At 44.2% G+C, this 19,162-nt stretch overlaps 1 protein-coding gene across 1 annotated transcript in view; it reads left to right on the top strand.

Annotated features, from left to right (window-relative positions):
- MATN1 (matrilin 1) overlaps positions 1–13,238 on the top strand; it is a 118,636-nt gene extending 105,398 nt beyond the window's left edge. The window contains exons 5-8 of the mRNA XM_069623020.1: positions 777–1,181; positions 4,560–4,709; positions 6,702–6,782; positions 10,003–13,238. Coding sequence (XP_069479121.1) covers positions 777–1,181; positions 4,560–4,709; positions 6,702–6,782; positions 10,003–10,052 — 686 coding nt within the window. The 3' untranslated portion in view covers positions 10,053–13,238. The remainder of the gene's footprint in view (positions 1–776; positions 1,182–4,559; positions 4,710–6,701; positions 6,783–10,002) is intronic.
- Positions 13,239–19,162: the final 5,924 nt, after the last annotated feature.

The following is a 19,162-nucleotide window of genomic DNA, read 5'->3' as shown; positions in this document are numbered from 1 at the left end:
AAAATATTGATAATTTCCAAACATCCAGGACATTGCTTGAGGGCTCCTTCAAAACACATGTCATCTTCGTATAGAGCAACAGTGTTCTCCCTACTGGAAAACATAATGCCCTTGATTAAAGGGGTGAATAGAAAGGGGCCTAAAGCACAACCCTGTTTTAGTCATCTCTAAACCTGACAACACTCTGAGATGATCCATCCTGCCTTTTCCTGCCCAGCTGCTCTCAGTGAACTTCAGTAATGCCTTCCTAAAGGAGCTCATCATTAGTTCTCTGAGTGCAAAAGCTCACCTTTCGCAGCCCACAAACCTACCAACTGCACATACTAACTCCTCTCCTTCGCTTTAACTGTCATTAGAAGTGAAGCACTCACACCAACTCAGAATATCATCAGCACATTCATCACACAAGTTACCTTCCCAGCTGCACTGAAAATGGGACCGGTCCTCCCCCTAGTGAAGAAACCCATACTTGGCCCAGGTGACCTGACTATTGCACCATCACGAAACTAAGCTTCCTTGGCAAAGTGCTTGAAAAGTGATTGATTGTCTTAAAGCCTCCTTCTCACGTGACCAAATGTTGTCAAGTATTGCAAGGAAAAGATGACGAGGCATAATTGACATTTGTGACAGGCACCCATATAGCTTACTCTCTCTATTTGAAGGTAAACATACAATTCTATTAGGGTTAGGCATGCAACTCATTTACACAGCTTTCAGCAACTATAATGTTGTCTCCCTTACCTCATCACTAAACTATTGTTTTTGTGTCTTTAAAGCCTGTGGTGCGACTGCAACAGATCTTGTGTTTCTGATTGATGGCTCCAAGAGTGTGAGACCTGAGAACTTTGAGCTGGTGAAGAAGTTCATCAACCAGATTGTCGATTCTATGGATGTTGGTGAGAAGAAAGCACATGTTGGCTTGGTCCAGTACTCCAGCTCGGTCAGGACGGAATTCCCCCTGGGACGCTTCAATAATAAGAAAGACCTCAAGTCTGCTGTGAAGAAGATGGCCTACATGGAGAAAGGCACAATGACCGGCATGGCTATCCAGCACCTCATCGATGACAGCTTTGCCATTTCTGGTGGGGGTAGGCCTGGGGTGCCCAAGGTGGGAATTGTCTTCACTGATGGTCGGTCACAAGATTACATCAGCGAAGCAGCAAAGAAGGCTAAAGATCTTGGTAGGTGGATATCATGCATACGTTTGCTTAGATAAAATAATCTGGCAGGATTGTCATTACCTGTACAATGTAGAGTTGTGTGAATGTTTGATCTTTGTAAAATGGTATATATTTGTTTTTGCTTGAGTATGCGTCAGTGTCGGCATGGCTTTTCTGCAATCTATTAGTGGGGCTGACCTAGCAGCAGAAATTAAACTGAAACATCTGCTAAAACAACTGGGCTTCTAGATAGGACATACAATTTGATTGTTCATTGCAGAACTAAGGGTGTCAGGTGGTTCAGGCCCCAGTTATGGATCCAATGCCAAAGAAGACCCACCTCTCCATGTGTCTGTTGTTTTTTTTATAACTAAGCATGCCCTCTGCTCCAGGTTCTTCCTAACATTAATGTTTGGGACTGGTGTTAAGGGTCCACGCCCTGATAATTCCATACCATAACCCTGACCACGGATCACAATAATTGCCGGGCTAAGAACCCAGGGTCACAAATGTTGAGCTCCTCAAGGCTCACTGATGTTGGAGGAAGCTGAATCCTCAGAAAATGGCAGCCTAGGAAAGGTGTCACACAGATGTCAGATGCCCACTGGTCCAAGTCATAAATACCCTTTACCTAGGCCGTGTATTTTCGGCAAATGAACTCGGTTTTTGGTATTTATTTTTGGGTCTTTTCCGTCTGCAATTATTCTTATTTATTTGTTTGCACATTATTTCTGTATTTATCCATCATTATTTTTCCTTTTAAAAAAAAAACAAGTTTCAATTGTTGTTTTTCCACATTTAATCAAAGGAAAAAATGTGTCTATTTAGAAAAAAACAAACACACCTGCAGACATAGGGTGGTAAACACATTGATATTCGTTCTTGCTCTTCAAATCCACTTGCATTCTTACTTTGAAACACATGGATGCTCTTCTGACTGCTGCTGACATGGGACAGTTCTTGACAGAAATGTGCAGTTTCACAAGAGAAATCACTTGTCTTACACTCCCCAAGTTTCCAGTTTTATTACATTATTGGCAGAATGAGGCAAGACTGAGAGCATCAGCATCCAAGTAGGGAGGCCTGTCTTCGGTTTCCATCTATTTTTATAGATAAATACAGATAGAACACAGATTGATTTCTATGTGTACATACCAGTAAAAATGGAAACCAGGGGTCCGTACTTATGATAGACAAAATACATTGTAAGTTTGTGTCTGGAACTGTTGGCTGAAAAGCACAGACTGTACGTGGATCCAAACCCACAACTCCAAACAACACCCACTGCTCCTTCCATTCCATCTTGCGAGGCAGCTACATGGACTCCCTTCTAGATGCTCTTGTTCACTGACCTCAACAACATGTCCACCGCCATCACAGCCACCAACTGCAAAGATGCTCTCATCCCATCCTTGGTGGTAGTGAAATCCATCCCTGGAGAGGCCATCATCCACCTCATCAACTTAGTCAAAACCTGCCTTGCCCAGCACATCCTTCCCAACACACTCAAAAACAAGAATTCCTCCAGCTCCTGGAGAAACTCACACTCGACCCAGTTGTTCTCTTCTATTGAACATATCTGCCACTCTCTGTACAGATAATTGAGCAATTAGTTTCTATCCAACTACAAGGAGAAATCAAGAATAGCTGCATCTTACATTACTACAATTTTGGCTTTAGACACCAAAACAGCATCACACAAGTAATCAATGACATCGTATACATCACAAATAACAGTGGCCTCTGTACCCTGCCCCGCCTGTACATTGCATTCAAAACCATCAACCCCCAAACCGCATTTAACCTCCTGTCAACCTTTATTGGATTCCACAACACTGTACAGCAATTTTTCTTTTCCTTGATAACCAGTCAACAGCCTCCCATAACAATTGGTGATCGATAGATGCCTGAAGATTCCAGTGACTTGCAGAGTACCTTGATGATCTGTCCTGTCCTCTTTGAGGTCTCCCGACCCTCCATGTAAGCTGGTTTCACCGGTATGCTGACTTCACTCAACTCTATAAGCAATTGTACACCAATTGTCTATGAAGCTGCTCCTGACAGAAATAATCTTCCCTCTGTTTCATAATGGGCGGGAGGACAGCTCAGGAGAAACACTGCTCACCTTGGAAGCAAGACGACACAGGGCAACACTTGTTCGATCCCTGGGTCCGCACTTAGAAATCTCTGGGTATTAAGCGCGTTATAAATAGCCAATTACAATTACAAACTGCTCCAGATAGGACCAGATCCATGAGTGCCTCTCCGACATGAGACTGGACAGCTCACACCTCCGTATATCCCTAATATAAAGTCGCTGGTGTTCAGCATCAAGCGTGATCTTGCCCTTAATACTTGATTTGCCAATACATGCCAGAAGACAATGCAAGTTCGGCTTCATTTTAAAATGCAAAGCCTTGCCTATCCAAGAGAGACATCAGAACCACCATCAAAGCCTTGGTCCTGTCTCATATGTGTGGTGGCAATGACCTGAAATCCTCTCCACCACCATGGATTCCTGAAGAGTTTCTAGTATGTTGATTACCAATTCCTTAAAGGTGTAAATAATATGACCATCTATCACTTAATGACCTGCACTGGCTATGTCTCCAGTGCTGTGTTAAATTCAAGTTATCCCTGCAGTAACACGCATGCTCCTAAATAACTGTCTTAGAAGCCCAACGCACCACGAGAAGCCGAACCAAAATCAAAAAGAGTAAAAAAGAAAGGACCTAAAGACAAGCCTTCTTAAACCCTGGACTCAGAACCTGGAACACTCTTCCCTTTTGGAACACTGTTCCCTTCTGCAGCACTCTTCCCTTCTGCAGCACTCTTCCCTTCTGGAACACCCTTCCTTTCAGATAATGGTTGCCCCAATCTCTGTTGGTGTCCAAAAAGGAACAGAAACCTATATCTTGAAGGAGAATGCCATCAGACCCCGGTAGGGACAGCCACCCCCACACCCCCCCCCAACCCCACCGTCAAACTATGCAGACAATGTCGAATAATTGTTCCCGCTCTTACTGTATGACTCTACTAATTGTACAGCACTTTGTTACTTTGTAGCCAGGGTTGTGCTACAGGGGCACCTCTACATATATTCCTGGCAATTATGGCCCGGAACACTTAAAGTAAAATAGCAGTGCTTTTCTAGCGAGGAAATAGACAGAACAATGCATTTTTGTTAGCCGAACTGGAAAAATGTGACATACAATATAAAGTATTAGATGATATTAAAGGAGCACAATGTAAAACTAGAAATTGCGAAACTCATTTCAACAGAATGTGTTGATTATAATGGCCGTGGTCTTGCTCCATCTGGGTGTATGGGTACACGTATCGGTCTAGTTCCTATTGCATCCACGTAGAGAGCTGAAACATGTGTCTTTGCACCCTCAGGTTACAAGATGTTTGCAGTGGGAGTCGGCAATGCAGTAGAAGACGAACTGAGGCAGATCGCCTCCGAACCAGCGGCGGAACACTCTTTCTACACGGCAGACTTCAAGACGATGAGCAAGATCGCGCAGAAGCTTCAGTTTAAGATCTGCAGTGAGTGGCCGCAGTGCGAGAACGCAGGGATTCGATGCAGAATTATACATAGTCAGGATGTTTAAGATTCTTATATAGATGTGGTTGCCTACACACCCCAGTCCTTGGTGGTTTCTCTTGTAGTTATTGGGGCCTGCAAAGTAAGTTCTCAGAAAGGGGAAACAAGACCAACCAGTGTACGACATGACATAATGAACACACACACACATGTTATGTTAAAGTATATATATGATACATATTACAGCAGAGACAATGGGCATGTGAAGACACATGTATTGCCAACCATTTGGCTAATGTTGAAAACAATTCTGCTATCCCAAGATGTGAAGCATAGCACAGCTGAAGATGCAAAAACCAAAACCAATGAATAGACATAATATAGATAAAACAATAGCACTATGCTTCTCTATGCAAAACAATAGCACTATGCTTCAATATGCAAAATAGGTGGAGGGGGCGAAGAACTTGTTATCTCTGATATTGGATACATTTGTAAAATGGGATGGACAGATGTGGGACAGGAGTAGTGGGCTCTCGCTCAGACTGATGTTGAGTGATATTCTTGGGTTTTTGAGGCCTGTATTACCGCTGGGATACCACATGGGCTAATAGCGCAACTGCCAACCGGTCCGGCGGTATAACCGCCGGATCATGATTTTGGTGGTAGCAGTAACTCCCCAGTCCCCATTTGGGCATTTTCAGCGCAATTACCGATGGCGGTATTAGCGTGCAATAATTGTGCCGAAAATGCCCATTGGGCATGTTGGGCAGGGTTTCATTTTAACTACACGCTGCCTGCAATGGCAGGCACTGTGTACAGTGGAACTCTACAATAGATCTAGGATCCCTACTATGATCATTACAAAGGATTCCTAAAGCTGACGGATCCCATAGGGATCTTCCGCATTTGTGCAGGCATTGGAATGAAAATCAATGCCGGCACAAATGTTGGAGCACCTGTATGGTGGAGAGGAAGGGAGGTGCAGAAACGCCTGAAAATGGTAGCATGATGTTAGAAAGAAAGCCCCTAATTAAAATGAGCCCCTTTGTGTTCACGCTCTTACAAGTGACCCTTGACTCTATTTCTCAGATGAGTTTATTGAGTCAAAGCGCTGCATAACAATACAAGCTTCATCTTTTCCTTGAGATGGCATTGTGCACAGAGGAGAACGTCATAATAAGGCTGGTGGACCTTATCCGACTAGCACAAGGGATTCATTGTGCTGCTCTTACGTTCATGCTCCTTCGGGCACAGGTGACGCGGGGTTTGATCACCAGGTTTCAAAGACCCTACTTGCCCACAAAGATAAATATGGCGACCTGCGCTGCTAGACCTAGGATGCGGCCTCATGTGTGTGCTTCTGAAGTACAGGTCAGGTCAGTGCTAATCCCATAACTGAGACGCTGCTCTCCTGCCATCTGCAAGCAGCAACATCAAGTCAGTTCTGGGTAGGAGGAGATCACTTCAGAGTAGCATTAAGGCGCACATTTGTTCAACCTTACAAAGGGATGAAGTGTTTAACAAATAGGGCAAGAAAAACTGCTACTACTAAAGTAAGTTTAAATTCCCACTAGATGAGAATCTTGACACGAAGAAGCCCTGGAGAGAGCCACTTATGTTCTACAGGGCCAGTTTCTTGGACATCTTGAGATGAAAGGCGGTTATTAGACCCTTGCCGGGGGTGTATATTACCTGCCTGAAAAAGATGATTCACAGTCAGGCACTCTGACCCTCGCCTCCATCTTGGAATGGGTAGGAATTGACCATCAGTGAAGCATTTCATGAAGGAAAAAAAAAGATATCCCGCACAACCTGCCACACTTATTACATCCATAGCTCGCAAGCTTCAGATAGCCCTTGGAGGAAAAGCACCTCCTCACCTTGAGAACTACCACTGTTTGCAAACCCACCCCTGACCCTGGAGCGCCCCACAGTGTGTCATCTCCATCACTACATTGTCTTTAACACTCTTGTATTTTCCTCATTTACAGAGAAGGATCCATGCGAGTGCGAGTCGATTGTGGAATTTCAGACTAAGGTGGAGGGTCTCATACAGTCAATGACCAGGAAACATATCCTTTACAATACCCCTGAGTTCTGAGCTGAGTGTTGGGAGGTGAGGGGGGGGGCGGTCTGGGATCTATGTACTTTGATGGTGGGAGTTTGGTTGGGCTTTTAAGGAGATAGTTATACAGTGCTTTGGGTCTGGGTGTGCATATATGGCCACTTGTGGCAGAGTGAATTGTAAAGAGTGTGTGTGTGTGTGCATGTGCTTAGGTGCTGGAAAGGTGCATAGTGGTATTGAGGGGAGACATTTAAGTGTGTGGGCTGTGCGTGTGGTTATGGTGCTGTGGATGGTCATGTGGGTTTATTAGTGAGGGATTATGGGTGGCTGTTTTCTTAGTGTGGAGTGTTGTGGTGTCTGCCTGTGTTGGTCTTGATGGTGGATTTGTGGTGATGTGCTCAGTTTCATAACATTTTCCAGAAGGTGCCTTTCCACATTCCTCACGTAACCAACTCCGGATGTACTGTTATGGCATATGTTTTCACCTGCAAAGAAAAATAGAGGCGGTGTATAATGTGGTACGAAGAGGTTTAAATGCAAGACAATCCATTTTTTTAAATTTAATACTATGTTCTACTTTGAGCTAATGGGGAGTGGTTAGGGCGGCAACGTCATGGTGCAATTTGTGGAGCTAAAAATGAAGAGACTGGCCACATTCTGTGCCTGGTTTAGTTCGCCCAGGAGCTCTTTAGAAAGGCCCTCATAGAGTGCATTACAGTAGACTCGCCTTGAGTTTATGGCAGCACCGACCACCAACATCTTATGTTTTTGGGAAGCAGAGGAAGGATCTTTGGTAGGATTCTTAGATTAAAGAAGCAACTGCTTAGCCCTGTGTTGACCTGGTGGACTAGTGTAAGGTGCAAGTAGAAACCTACATTTTTAACATATTGCTTTGCAGAAAAAAGAAGCCGAGTAGAGATGATAACGATTACTGAGCTATTTAGTTGAAGGCGATGACTACGTTCCCGACATTGTTATTCCCTGATTCAAGAAGAGGACTTCTGAGGTCATAGGGGAGACAGCTGCTCATTCAAGGGACCCACAGCCAGTCCTCCACTTGTGCACAGTCAAGTGTCAGGAACATTACTCAGACTAGAACCTGCATTGGATCACTGACCAAACACGGATTGGTACTTGCATTACGATCTGTCACAACAAATGCATTGATTTACATTCCACCTGTTGCTGAAGTGGAAATGTAAATCAAATCATGCTCATGCAAAGCATGAGGGTGGGTATTTTGGGGGCTTCAAAAGACCTCCATACACCTAATCTGTGACAGGGAAGATCCACCAGCGTATCCCAGAGCACAGACAACTAGCTGCTTGCTGTCTGTGAGCACATGGCTTCACAGCAGTGACTATGCATGCACACATTAATGTGAGGCTGCACTAACAACACCAGAGCTGTGTGTGTGAGGAACCCCTGCCAGGAGCCTTGGCATCATCATTTCCCTACTCAAATGGAAGTACCACAAGAGCATGCGTTGGAAATCAATGTTATTTCTTCCAGATCAGATGCATTTCTAGCTTTTTCAGGGCCTCAGTACTTAGGGTTCATCTTGATGTTAAGCAGAAATGAGATTTAGTAAAAGAAATCCTTTGGAAATGCCGAGACTACGTGGAGTAAATCGATACATTGTTGTTATTGTATGAGGATAATGGTGTAGGGAATGATTGGAACTCTGGAAGTGCATGAGGCCATTTATATGAGATCGAATACGACTAAAGTGAGGAGTACTAAGCGGTGAGACAAGGAAGGTCTGAGACTGCACAAAAGAAGAGGAATCAGACAGGTGAGGGATAATTGAGATTCCCCCCAAGTTTATTGAGCTAGTTACCCAAGAAGCTAGACATTAAGGTGTTGCCAGTGAAGTACGTGATGTAGATTGTGTGATCGCTCCAGTGAGGAGTCACTGAAGTGCATGAGAAGCGTGTGACACCAATGAGTGAAAATCCATTCAACTGTAGTCAACCACTGCCAGGCGGGTAGAGGAGAGACTAATGAAACTTGAGGAACTTAGTGGAGCGTAAAGTGCTTGGTAACATTTGGTATGAACATTAGACTAAACCAGTGTAGACGTCCTTTGCTGCCTTTTTGTGCAGCAGGTACTAAGACCTTTTTTGTGACCTTTATTTGTAAAAGCAACTATGGAAATCAGGAAGCATGAGCTTTTCAGCGAATGACGGGGGGATGCACTGGCAGAGGACTGGCTAGGGTAATATTTTATTTAGTATCTTCTAATTTAACTACAATGTTGATTGTAGTGGTTGATGTTAGCGTATAGCAGATCTTTTTTTGGTTAATCAATTCATGCCACAAAAAGATTTTTTTTAAATATTCACATTTTTTCGGATTCTTTTTTTAAAAACAATCAACTGGTATTGTTTTTTCCTTCAATATATTAATTTGTAAATATCAGTTTTTAAAAGAAAAATAATAATAATAATACATTTATTAGGTATAATACAGTCAATTAAGACTTTTTTATGCACTTAAATATATAAAGGACATTCTTCAAATGAACAATAAACAACTAAGACAACAAACATATGTAGGCTTTTTCCTGATTATTTGAAATAAAAGTGCGTTTTTGGCAAAACAGTTACCCAATTCACGTTTAAATGTACTAAATTCAACTAGTCCTAGCACTGATCGTTAATTGACCTGAATTTTACCTGGCAGTTGAATGGGGGTAATTACAAGTCCGGCGGTAACCCGCCAGTACTACCAGTGGCTTGTCGCTGGACTGTAACACCGTTTTACCACCTGAGATCCTGGTGCCACTGGGACATTATAAGCACCAGCAGACCGGGATATCCGGCAGTGGAAAACGTTAGACCCCATTCTCATGGAGACCCATAGGACTCAGAAGCACCAGCACCGTTAGTAACAGCGGCAGTGCTTCCATGACAACTGTGCCTACCGAGGCCGATGCGCCCGGCAGGTCACACCTGCTGCGTGCAACAGTGCCAGCAGGCACAGTTGTAGTATGGCGGTCCGGAAAGGGTGCCGGTACAATGCTACCGCCACCCTTATTTCCAGACCGCCATACTTGTAATGACCCCCAATGTCTACAAAAGTCAAATAAAGAAGGGAACTCACATGTCTGCCAAAGCCTTCTCATTTCCTTCTAGTCACCCCCTTGTTCGTACAAGTTCCATGGATGGGGCATTACCAATGTATACCATTCTCCTGTACATGCATTCTCCTTAACTCACCCTCACTAGAAGCTGTGACGAAACGAATTGCCGCTCTTGAAAACAAAATTGTTTAAGGACCGATGATGACATCAGCAGCACTTTCTCAGCCTTTTCTCTCCTTCCTGACCACGACACACGTCTCGGAACCTCTGCATGCCCGCGCGGGAGCGGCAGCGTCACTCCACCCAGCTTTCTATATCACAGAGACGGTATTGGGCCTGCTTTAGCTGCCTTCCCTGATGAAGGGAGACCATCATGGCGGCACAGACAGGAGACTAGAGACGGAGCACTGTGAATCACTGTGCGCTAACACGCATCATACCCTTCACTTTGTATAGTGTGCATATGCATATATATTATAAAACCCAGAGAAAGTTTGTTTTTTATTCTAAAAGCTTAATATATATTTTTTTGTTGTGTTATTTACTTAGTTACTGGTTCTGTAATTCCTTATTGGAGTGGTTCCTAACTTCCATCCCACATGTCTACTCAGATGTTTAGCCCCCTCGAAGTGGCTGCATTCCACAGCAGTTTGGAGTCTAGCTGTGGAGGCAACGGCAGGCAATAGAGTAGGACGTTTACACACATCCCATGTGTGGTGCTTCTAGGGGGGAATCTATTATGCAGACACCTTGAACATCCCTTCTCCCTGATACGAACCATGTTGTACATTTTATAAAATGGGGGCCATGCAAACTCACAACAGATCGGCCATTGCACAAAATGGCTGTTACATTAATAGCTAGGGGAGCAATCAGATTGGCCGGGTAAAGTGTCATTTAGGAAGCCATTTAAAAGATGGCTACAACTAATTAGGGAAGCAGATTAATCGATTTAGTGGAGCTTGACTAATTAAAAAAATGTAAATACTAAATCACATTGAAGTCTTTTGTAATCATCAAAGTAACAGTGCGATGGAAGTTAGGTGTCCTTATTTTCATCATTTGTTTCTAGGTCCATCATGTGTATGTTTAGGTATTTAATTTAAAGTTTGAATTAGTTTACGTCAACCTGAAGTGAATACGACATGTATGTTAAACAATAGAATGCCTGCTATTACCACAGGTGTAAAGTTATGCACTTAGAAGACGTACAACTGATTGGCTTAAATGGGATAGCCAATGTACTGCCATTGAGAAAACAATCAATACTCTGATCATATTATGGTGGAATGCATCACACCAATAAGTATCAACCTTGATTGTATTCCATTATAAGGTATTTATGCTAAATGCTTTCCCATGCATAGGCGTTCATCTGGTGTGCATTCTCTCCAATATTTAGGAGCCATGCGTGCACTCCATCAACAACAATCAGCTCTTGGAGTGCATTCATTGAATAACCATCTATCTGAAGTATGTTGTAACAAAAAGGTGCTTCTCATCGACATTAAGAATCTTTTTTGAGCTAAAATGTTGTTCTCCCAGGTACACGTCTCTTCCTTTCTCCCCAACCCAGCTGCACCATTTGTTTGTGGACTTTACCTCTGGCTAAACTCTTTGCCAATCAACTGAGATAAGGATATGCGCATTTCTGTGTAAAACAGGCAGCCATCTTTGACTAGGGTATTTATTAACATTTAACTGCTGTTGCCAACTCACAGTTGAGTGGTATACCACCACCACAACAGTATACTACTCGGTCCTTCTTCCAATCCCGAAATTGTAATTCCTTTAGTGATATATTGATAAAACATTTGTGTTCTATGTTTTTTCGTTTTTTATTTGCAAGAGTAGTTGATAAACATTTGAAGTCTCTGAGCAAAGAACATGTCCGCCATAGTGCGCCCTATTGAAATTCATTCATATATTAACATTAATAATTCTCTGAAATGTATCAAAGCTTGTATTAATTTTTCCAAGATGAAAGTCACAAGTGTTAACTCCTGTCAAGGCCTAGATGCAAAGTATGTGCCGGTATCATGTTTGTGTGTGTAGGTGGACATATCTGAGGTTCTTTGCCTGTTCCTTTTGGAAATCCTGCTGAGGGAAACAAACATTGTGCTGCAACCATGTTATTGCAAAAGGCTATCGTTGATAGACATAATCTGGTTAAGATACCAATGCAATATTTGCAGATGATGATTGCAACTACTCACTGCAATTGCATCGCTCTGGGAGGCGTGTTTAAGCAGATGATTTACTAGTAAATACACCCTGACTGTATTTCCCCAATATCTTTTCGCCTGATTCTATTCCACCAACAGTCATCTATCCTGTATGAGATAATCTCAGGCAATTCCTACCAATAACATCCGCCCAGAGTGCAGTTCAGAAATAAAAAATGACTGAGTTCATTCCACCTGTGACTATTGATTCCCTGTAAATTCCAGAATAGCTATCCCATCCACCCAGAGTGCATTTCACTAAAAGATATCCACCCTAAGTCCACAGAACCAATATCCATCTACCGAGAATACATTCCAACCATGGCACATTCCACCAGTAGCGATCCATTCAGAATGCCTACCATGAGTACAGGTTGGCGTGCTGAGAAGATTGAAGAATGGGCATACTAAAAAACGATCAACCTAGTTGATCGTATTTGTAAATGCCAACCATTCCAATAGCATAGCTGAGGTATATGTTCTGCACAATTTGCCAGCCCCAGAGCCTGAACCTCCACTGCAAAGTTGTTTTTTAAGCTGGCCTCCTGTTTTGCGTATTGGAAAATACTGTCCAACAAGCTACATGAAAGGTTTGCAATTTACATTAACAGAGGTGGTCGAAACATTGTGCCTTGTGTTCTTCTGTTGGTTGACAAAATTCCTGGTGCTTCTGTCCCCCGGGCAAATCAAAGTATTTAATGGAATATCTTCGGGAGCCATGTGCCCAGAAACTAAGAAAAACAATATGATGGTGCTATTATTATCAAGGACCATTTTTGTAGGCTTTGACATCTTCAAATGCAGAGAGATCCCAAGGGTAGTGAGCAAACCTATGGAAGCTCCAGGTCGGCCAGAACCCAAGAGGGATCCTAAACCATTTGTGATGTTGGTGCTATTATGCCTACTCTTGCTATGGCTCAGATGCAATATCTTCCCCTCACCCCTTTTACAAGGATCCTCCATAGTGAAGCTGCGGGGCAACATCCACCACCCCTCCCCTATGCTTTCTCTGTAGCCCTCAGAATGTGATCATGCATGCTTCTGTGTCAGAAGTAGGCCATCCATGCAAGCTTTGACCCTTCATTTGTCACAATTAAAAGCAGCTGTTGGATGAAGGCAAAACAATTAAATAAAAGTTTGGTGAAAAAAAGAACATCTCAAAGTGTCTGCTTTTTCTTGAAATTGTCATACTGTTTGATTGTTTTTGATCATCTATATAATGCACATTGCATACTGAACCCCCTCTTAGCACTGGCACTGTTCCGAGCAGGAATAACAGGCATTGTGTATTATAAGTCGCAGAAGTGGTGAATGATTGCTCAGAGATGAATAGCTGTGTTTGCATTGATGACTCCACCTGTGCAGGGGCAGTGTGTTTCAGGAGCATTCTGCACTGGTGACTGGTGATTGTTTAATTGTACGGGCATAAGGGATTCCCAAGAATATGCGGGAGCGACCGAGCGTAGCAAGTGAGCTTGAACCACATGGAGGGTTCGGGGAAGCGCTCCCCCTAAGAAAAGTTAAGAAATAATGGATTACAATGGTGCATTTAATGGCACATTTAATGTAAAAAATTGGGGGAAAAGCCAAAAAGTTTGCAATCGGATTTGTAGGGTAGCACATGAATAAAATACAATGAATGCAACTAACCAACAGTGCACAGGTGCATTTCAAATGCATTTTCATGATGACTTTTTCCCACAATATATGTCAATATATGAAACATATAATATATGTCAGCATCCCCATGTGTTTTTTATGTTTGTAATATTGTTTGTTTGTTTGTTTATTTTATTTGTATGGCGCTCCAAACCCAGAGGTAGAAGGGCGCTTAAGAATTTGGTTACAGCGTTAAGAAGTATCTTAGTGTTGCATACTTCGTACAAGTTTATAATATATACATATATATACAGTGATCAGTAAACAAGAGCAAATGCAGTACGTACAATATACAGTTTTCAATATAAATACAGTGACTAAGCCAGTTACCGCACGGGTCTGGTGTTAATGGCGTTATTCTTTGTTTAGAAGCCAGCTGATGACCTGTTTCCTAAAGATCTGGAAGGATTCGACAGTTTTGATGTTAAGCGGTAGGGAGTTCCAGAGATGGGGGGCAAGCACTGTGAAGCTTACCCCTCCAGCTCTTTTTAGGTGGAACCTGGGCACTGATAAGCAAAGAGTGTTGGAGGATCTGGTGGCAGGTTTCAGGGTGAATTTATTAGCTAGATATGGTGGTGCTAGGTGATTGAGGGATTTGTACGTGAGGCAGATGGTTTTTAGGTCAATTTTTTGGCATATGGATAGCCATTTGCAGGCTTTCCTAGTAGCAGAGATATGCTCTTGTCTGGGAATGTTGAGGGCTGCGCGCAAGGCGTTGTTTTGTATTACCTGCAGCTTGTTGAGTACGGATTGATTAGCACCAAGGTACAGGCTGTTACAGTAATCGAGTTTGGATTGTATTAGGGCCCTGGCAAGGGTGAGGCAGCTGTTGGGTGATAGGAAAGGTCTGCTGGCCCTAATGAGCTTGCCGGTATAGGCAGCGGCTGAGGCGGTCATATTGGTGTGTTTGCTAAGGTTCGTGTTGGCATCTAGATAGAAACCAAGGGTTTTTACGCTTTTGGCTATGGGGATGGCATGGCCATCGATGGTGATGTTGTTATAGCTAGGGTCGAGTTTAGTTAGAGTGTTGGGGGAGCCCACGATTAGGAGCTCTGTCTTCTCATCATTCAGGCAGAGGCCATGGGAGGCCATCCATACCTGAATGATGGAGAATATTTTGTTGATCCGGGGGGTGTCTTCTTGGTAAATACCAGAGATGGTGAGGAGTATCTGGGTGTCATCTGCGTAGTTTGTGTAGGTGACACCCAGACGGTCCAGTTGGTCAAATAGAGGCTTTGTAAATTTGTTGTACAAAGTGGGGGATACACAGGATCCTTGTGGGACCCCGCATGTGATGGGGATGGGGTCTGCTGCAGCTGTAGTGGAAAAGACTCGCATGGTTCTGTTAGCCAGGAAGGATTGTATCCATGTGATGGCAGGGGAGGAGAAGTGGGCTGTGGTGGCAAGGTGATTACAGAGGACTTCGTGGCTGACCAGGTCAAAGGCCACTGAGAGGTCTAGTAGGAGTAGGATTGCGGCATTGCCTTTGCCTTTAATTTCATCAATCTGGCTTTTGAGATCAACAAGGGCGGTTTCATTTCCGTGTTGAGGCCTGAAGCCAGATTGATGTATTCCTAGCAGTTGGTTGGATTCCAGGTATTCCTGAATTTGGATGTAGGCAACTATGTCCAGGTTTTTCAGTAGGAAGGGGACTGTGGTGATGGGCCTGTAGTTGGTGGGTATGGCCGGGTTGAGGGATTGTTTTTTCAGGAGTGGGAGAACCCATGATTGTTTTAAGTTGCTGGGGATAGAGTTATTGGTGAAGGATAGGTTGATGAGTTTGGTAATGAAGGGGGAGAGCTCTCTGTCTGCATCTTTTATGATCTGTGCCGGGCAGCTGTCTCCTTTACAGTTAGAGAGTTTTAGAGAGGTGATGATTTTTTGAACTTCCGGGATGGTGACTTTCTTAAACGAGAAGCCTGTGCTAGTGTTGTTAGGTGTGGGTAGGCTAAGGCTGGTGACCTTATTGTTGAAGAGTTGTTGCCGTTTGTCTTCAATTTTAGTTTGGAGTCCTAAAATTTTATTGTTGAGGGCATTCTGGATGTTGGTGCACCAGGGTTTGTCTTTCAGGCAGGTTTCTGGAGGTGAAATAGGGTTTTCTAGTTCCTTCAGAATTTTAAATAGTTCTTTAGTGGATGATCCTGCCTGAGTGATCCTGGTGTTGTAAGCATCTTTTTTGGTCTGGATTATCTCGCTTTTGTAAAGTGAGGATAAGTTAGTGAGGCTGGATTTGTTTTCCGCGGTGGGGTTAGTCTTCCAGGTGTGATGAGCCTTAGCTTTCTCTTTCCTGAATATTTTGAGCTCAGGGGTGTACCACGAGTTCACATGAGCTTTGGGTTTAACTTTGCGTATTTTTAAAGGGGCAACAGTGTCCATTGCTCTAGCCATGGAATTATTGAAGGTGTCAATCAGCAGGTTTAGGTCAGCGTTGGCTGGGAGAGCATTGAGGGTAGGTAAGACCAGTGGTAGTAGGGCTTCAGCAATAATGTTGCGTTTATTCCTGGTGGGACATGCTGGTGCCATGGGGTGCTTATTGGGCAGTGCCTGATTGGTGTTGACCTCAAGAGGGATCATGTGGTGATCGGTCCATGCCAGAGGTTGGGGGTCTTTGCAAGTTGTATTGCAATTGTGAGTTGCTACCCAATCAAGGGTTCTGCCTTTTTGGTGGGTAGGGAGTACAACGAGTTGAGTAAGACCATGATCGGTTAGGACATTGGCTAGGGATGCAGCATGTGCATCGTTCGGGTCTTCATAGCCGAGATTGAAGTCTCCGAGGATCATGATTTGTGCTGATGGTTTGGAATATTCGGTGATGAGGGATATGATGTCTTCTTCAAAGGTCCCAGGAGGGCCTGGGGGTCTATATATGAGGTGGATGGTGATTGTGGTTGTGGGGGATGTTTGTAGTTTGGCTGTGAGTAACTCACAGGATGTGAGTGCGACTGTGTCGGTTGGTCTAAGGCCTAGGGCGGATTTTGAAATGATCGCTACGCCTCCACCTCTGGCGTTTGGTCTGTCCGCTCTGAGGATAGAGTATTTGTCTGGGATGGCTAGCGATAAATGGGGTCCGGATGCCTCATGAAGCCAGGTTTCTGTTAGGGCTAGAAAGTCAAGGTCGTTGGTAAGGATAATGTCTGCAATTTCCGTGGGGTGGGCAGCCAAGGATCTGACGTTGAGTAGGGCGCCTTTTAGTGGGGGAGGTGTGGGCTTGTTCGGGGCAATGTGCTTTGTATTAGTTTTGGTGTAAGGTTTGGAGCTGGGTCTAGAAATTGTGGTGGGGAGGCTGGTGCCTAATCTGTCATTGCGGGCTGTGAGGTTGGGAGTAAGGGATGGGGTGGTTAGGCCGGGCGGTTTAAAGCAGGTGGGAGGTTTGGTGGTCAGTTTAATTTGGTTAGACTTCGCAATGGGGCTGGGGTGGCTGTTGGTAGGTGGGCCACGGATGGCAATGGAGGTGGAGGTGAGAGGGTGGTTAGTGGAGGGGAAGGGGGATGCGGAGGGTAGGAATGGGGTGGGGCATGGGATGGGGTGGTGTCTGGGGCACCCTAGTTTAGCCAGGCCGTCCTGGTGGGCTATGTAGCTATTGTTGCTACAGGGTACGTCGTCCTGTATTAAGCAAAATGGGAACATGATTAGGGCGAGCCAGAAGATAATGGTCTGTAGATAGTGGTGGATTCTAGTGGCGCTGGTGGGGAGCAGGCCAGACTAAGATAGTCTGTGGCTAGTTGGCATACATCAGGGGCACCTAGATGTGACAATTCCTAACATTGACTAAAATGCTTACATCAGAGGGCACTTAGATGTGACAATTCCTGACATTGACTAAAATTGGGAAGCACCTAGAATCAGAATAGTACATTAACTGAAATGCAGTGGGGCGGCACCTAAATTCAGAATAGTGCATTAGCTAACATGCAATGGGGCAGCACCTAGAATCAGAATAGTACATTAACTAAAATGCCGTGGGGCAGCACCTAGAATCAGAATAGTACATTAACTAAATGCAATGGGGCAGCACCTAGAATTCGAATAGTACATTAACTGAAATGCAGTGGGGCAGCACCTAGAATCAGAATAGTACATTAACTGAAATGCAGTGGGGCAGTACCTAGAATCAGAATAGTACATTAACTAAATGCAATGGGGCGGCACCTAGAATCAGAATAGTACATTAACTAAAATGCAGTGGGGCAGCACCTAGAATTCGAATAGTACATTAACTGAAATGCAATGGGGCAGCACCTAGAATCTGAATAGTACATTACCTGAAATGCAGTGGGGCAGCACCTAGAATCAGAATAGTACATTAACTAAAATGCAATGGGGCAGCACCTAGAATCAGAATAGTACATTAACTAAATGCAATGGGGCAGCACCTAGAATTCGAATAGTACATTAACTGAAATGCAGTGGGGCAGCACCTAGAATCAGAATAGTACATTAACTGAAATGCAGTGGGGCAGCACCTAGAATCAGAATAGTACATTAACTAAATGCAATGGGGCAGCACCTAGAATCAGAATAGTATATTAACTAAATGCAATGGGGCAGCACCTAGAATCAGAATAGTACATTGACTAAAATGCAATGGGCCTAAATTCAGAATAGTGCACTGACTAAAATGCAATGCGGCAGTAAAGACACTAGGGCTAGAAGCAAAAATGTGTACAGATATGTAGATTTAAATTAAACACACAGGGCGTGTCATCTGTTGCTGGTGGTAGTGCGCAGTAGCTATATATAGTGTTACCTTGGTGTTCGCACGTTCGAGGGCCAGGGGGTCTGGCAGACGGCAGAATGCAGCAAGAACATGCACAGAACAGGTGCCAGCCTTGTCTCCCGTGGGCCTTGGAGGGAATGGGCCGGCTTCGCCAGCCGGCAGCCAATGGGGCAGTAGAAGGGCCCGGCAGCCAATCGGCTGGCTGCTGGTGGCCTGTTGTGGTCGAGTGGACTGCCGAAAATCACAGGGAGGCCATCTTTGAGTGGCAGGATGCCTCGTGGGGTATGATGGCGGCGAGGGGCACTTCAAGGTTTGGCCGTGGAAGAGCCTCCACAATTGAAGGAATTTGTTCCTTTTTTATTAACTGCAAAGTGCTGGCAAATTTTGCATTTTGCAGTGAAAAAGCGCAGGTGCCTGAGCGCTTACCATTATTCAGTGCGCTTCCTGCTGGATACAGGCGTTGGTTCCGTTGGTCCTCTGCTCCTGCAGGGACATGGTCTGGAGCTCCTGCTCCTCCGGAGGGTGGTGGGGGCTGCTAGGCAGGCACAGAACAGGTGCCAGCCTTGTCTCTCGTGGGCCTTCGGGGGAGTGGGCCGGTGTAATAGACTAAGCATAACATAATAAATGCCATCAATAACAAATAAAAGTACATTTTCAAATTACAATTTCAGGATAAAACGTATTTTAGCACAATTTCTCAA

Source organism: Ambystoma mexicanum, chromosome 11 (genome assembly GCF_040938575.1).
Source record: "Ambystoma mexicanum isolate Mex_15411 chromosome 11, UKY_AmexF1_1, whole genome shotgun sequence".
In the NCBI taxonomy this organism is placed as follows: Eukaryota; Metazoa; Chordata; class Amphibia; order Caudata; family Ambystomatidae; genus Ambystoma; species Ambystoma mexicanum.
This window is presented reverse-complemented; position numbering and strand designations above follow the sequence as displayed.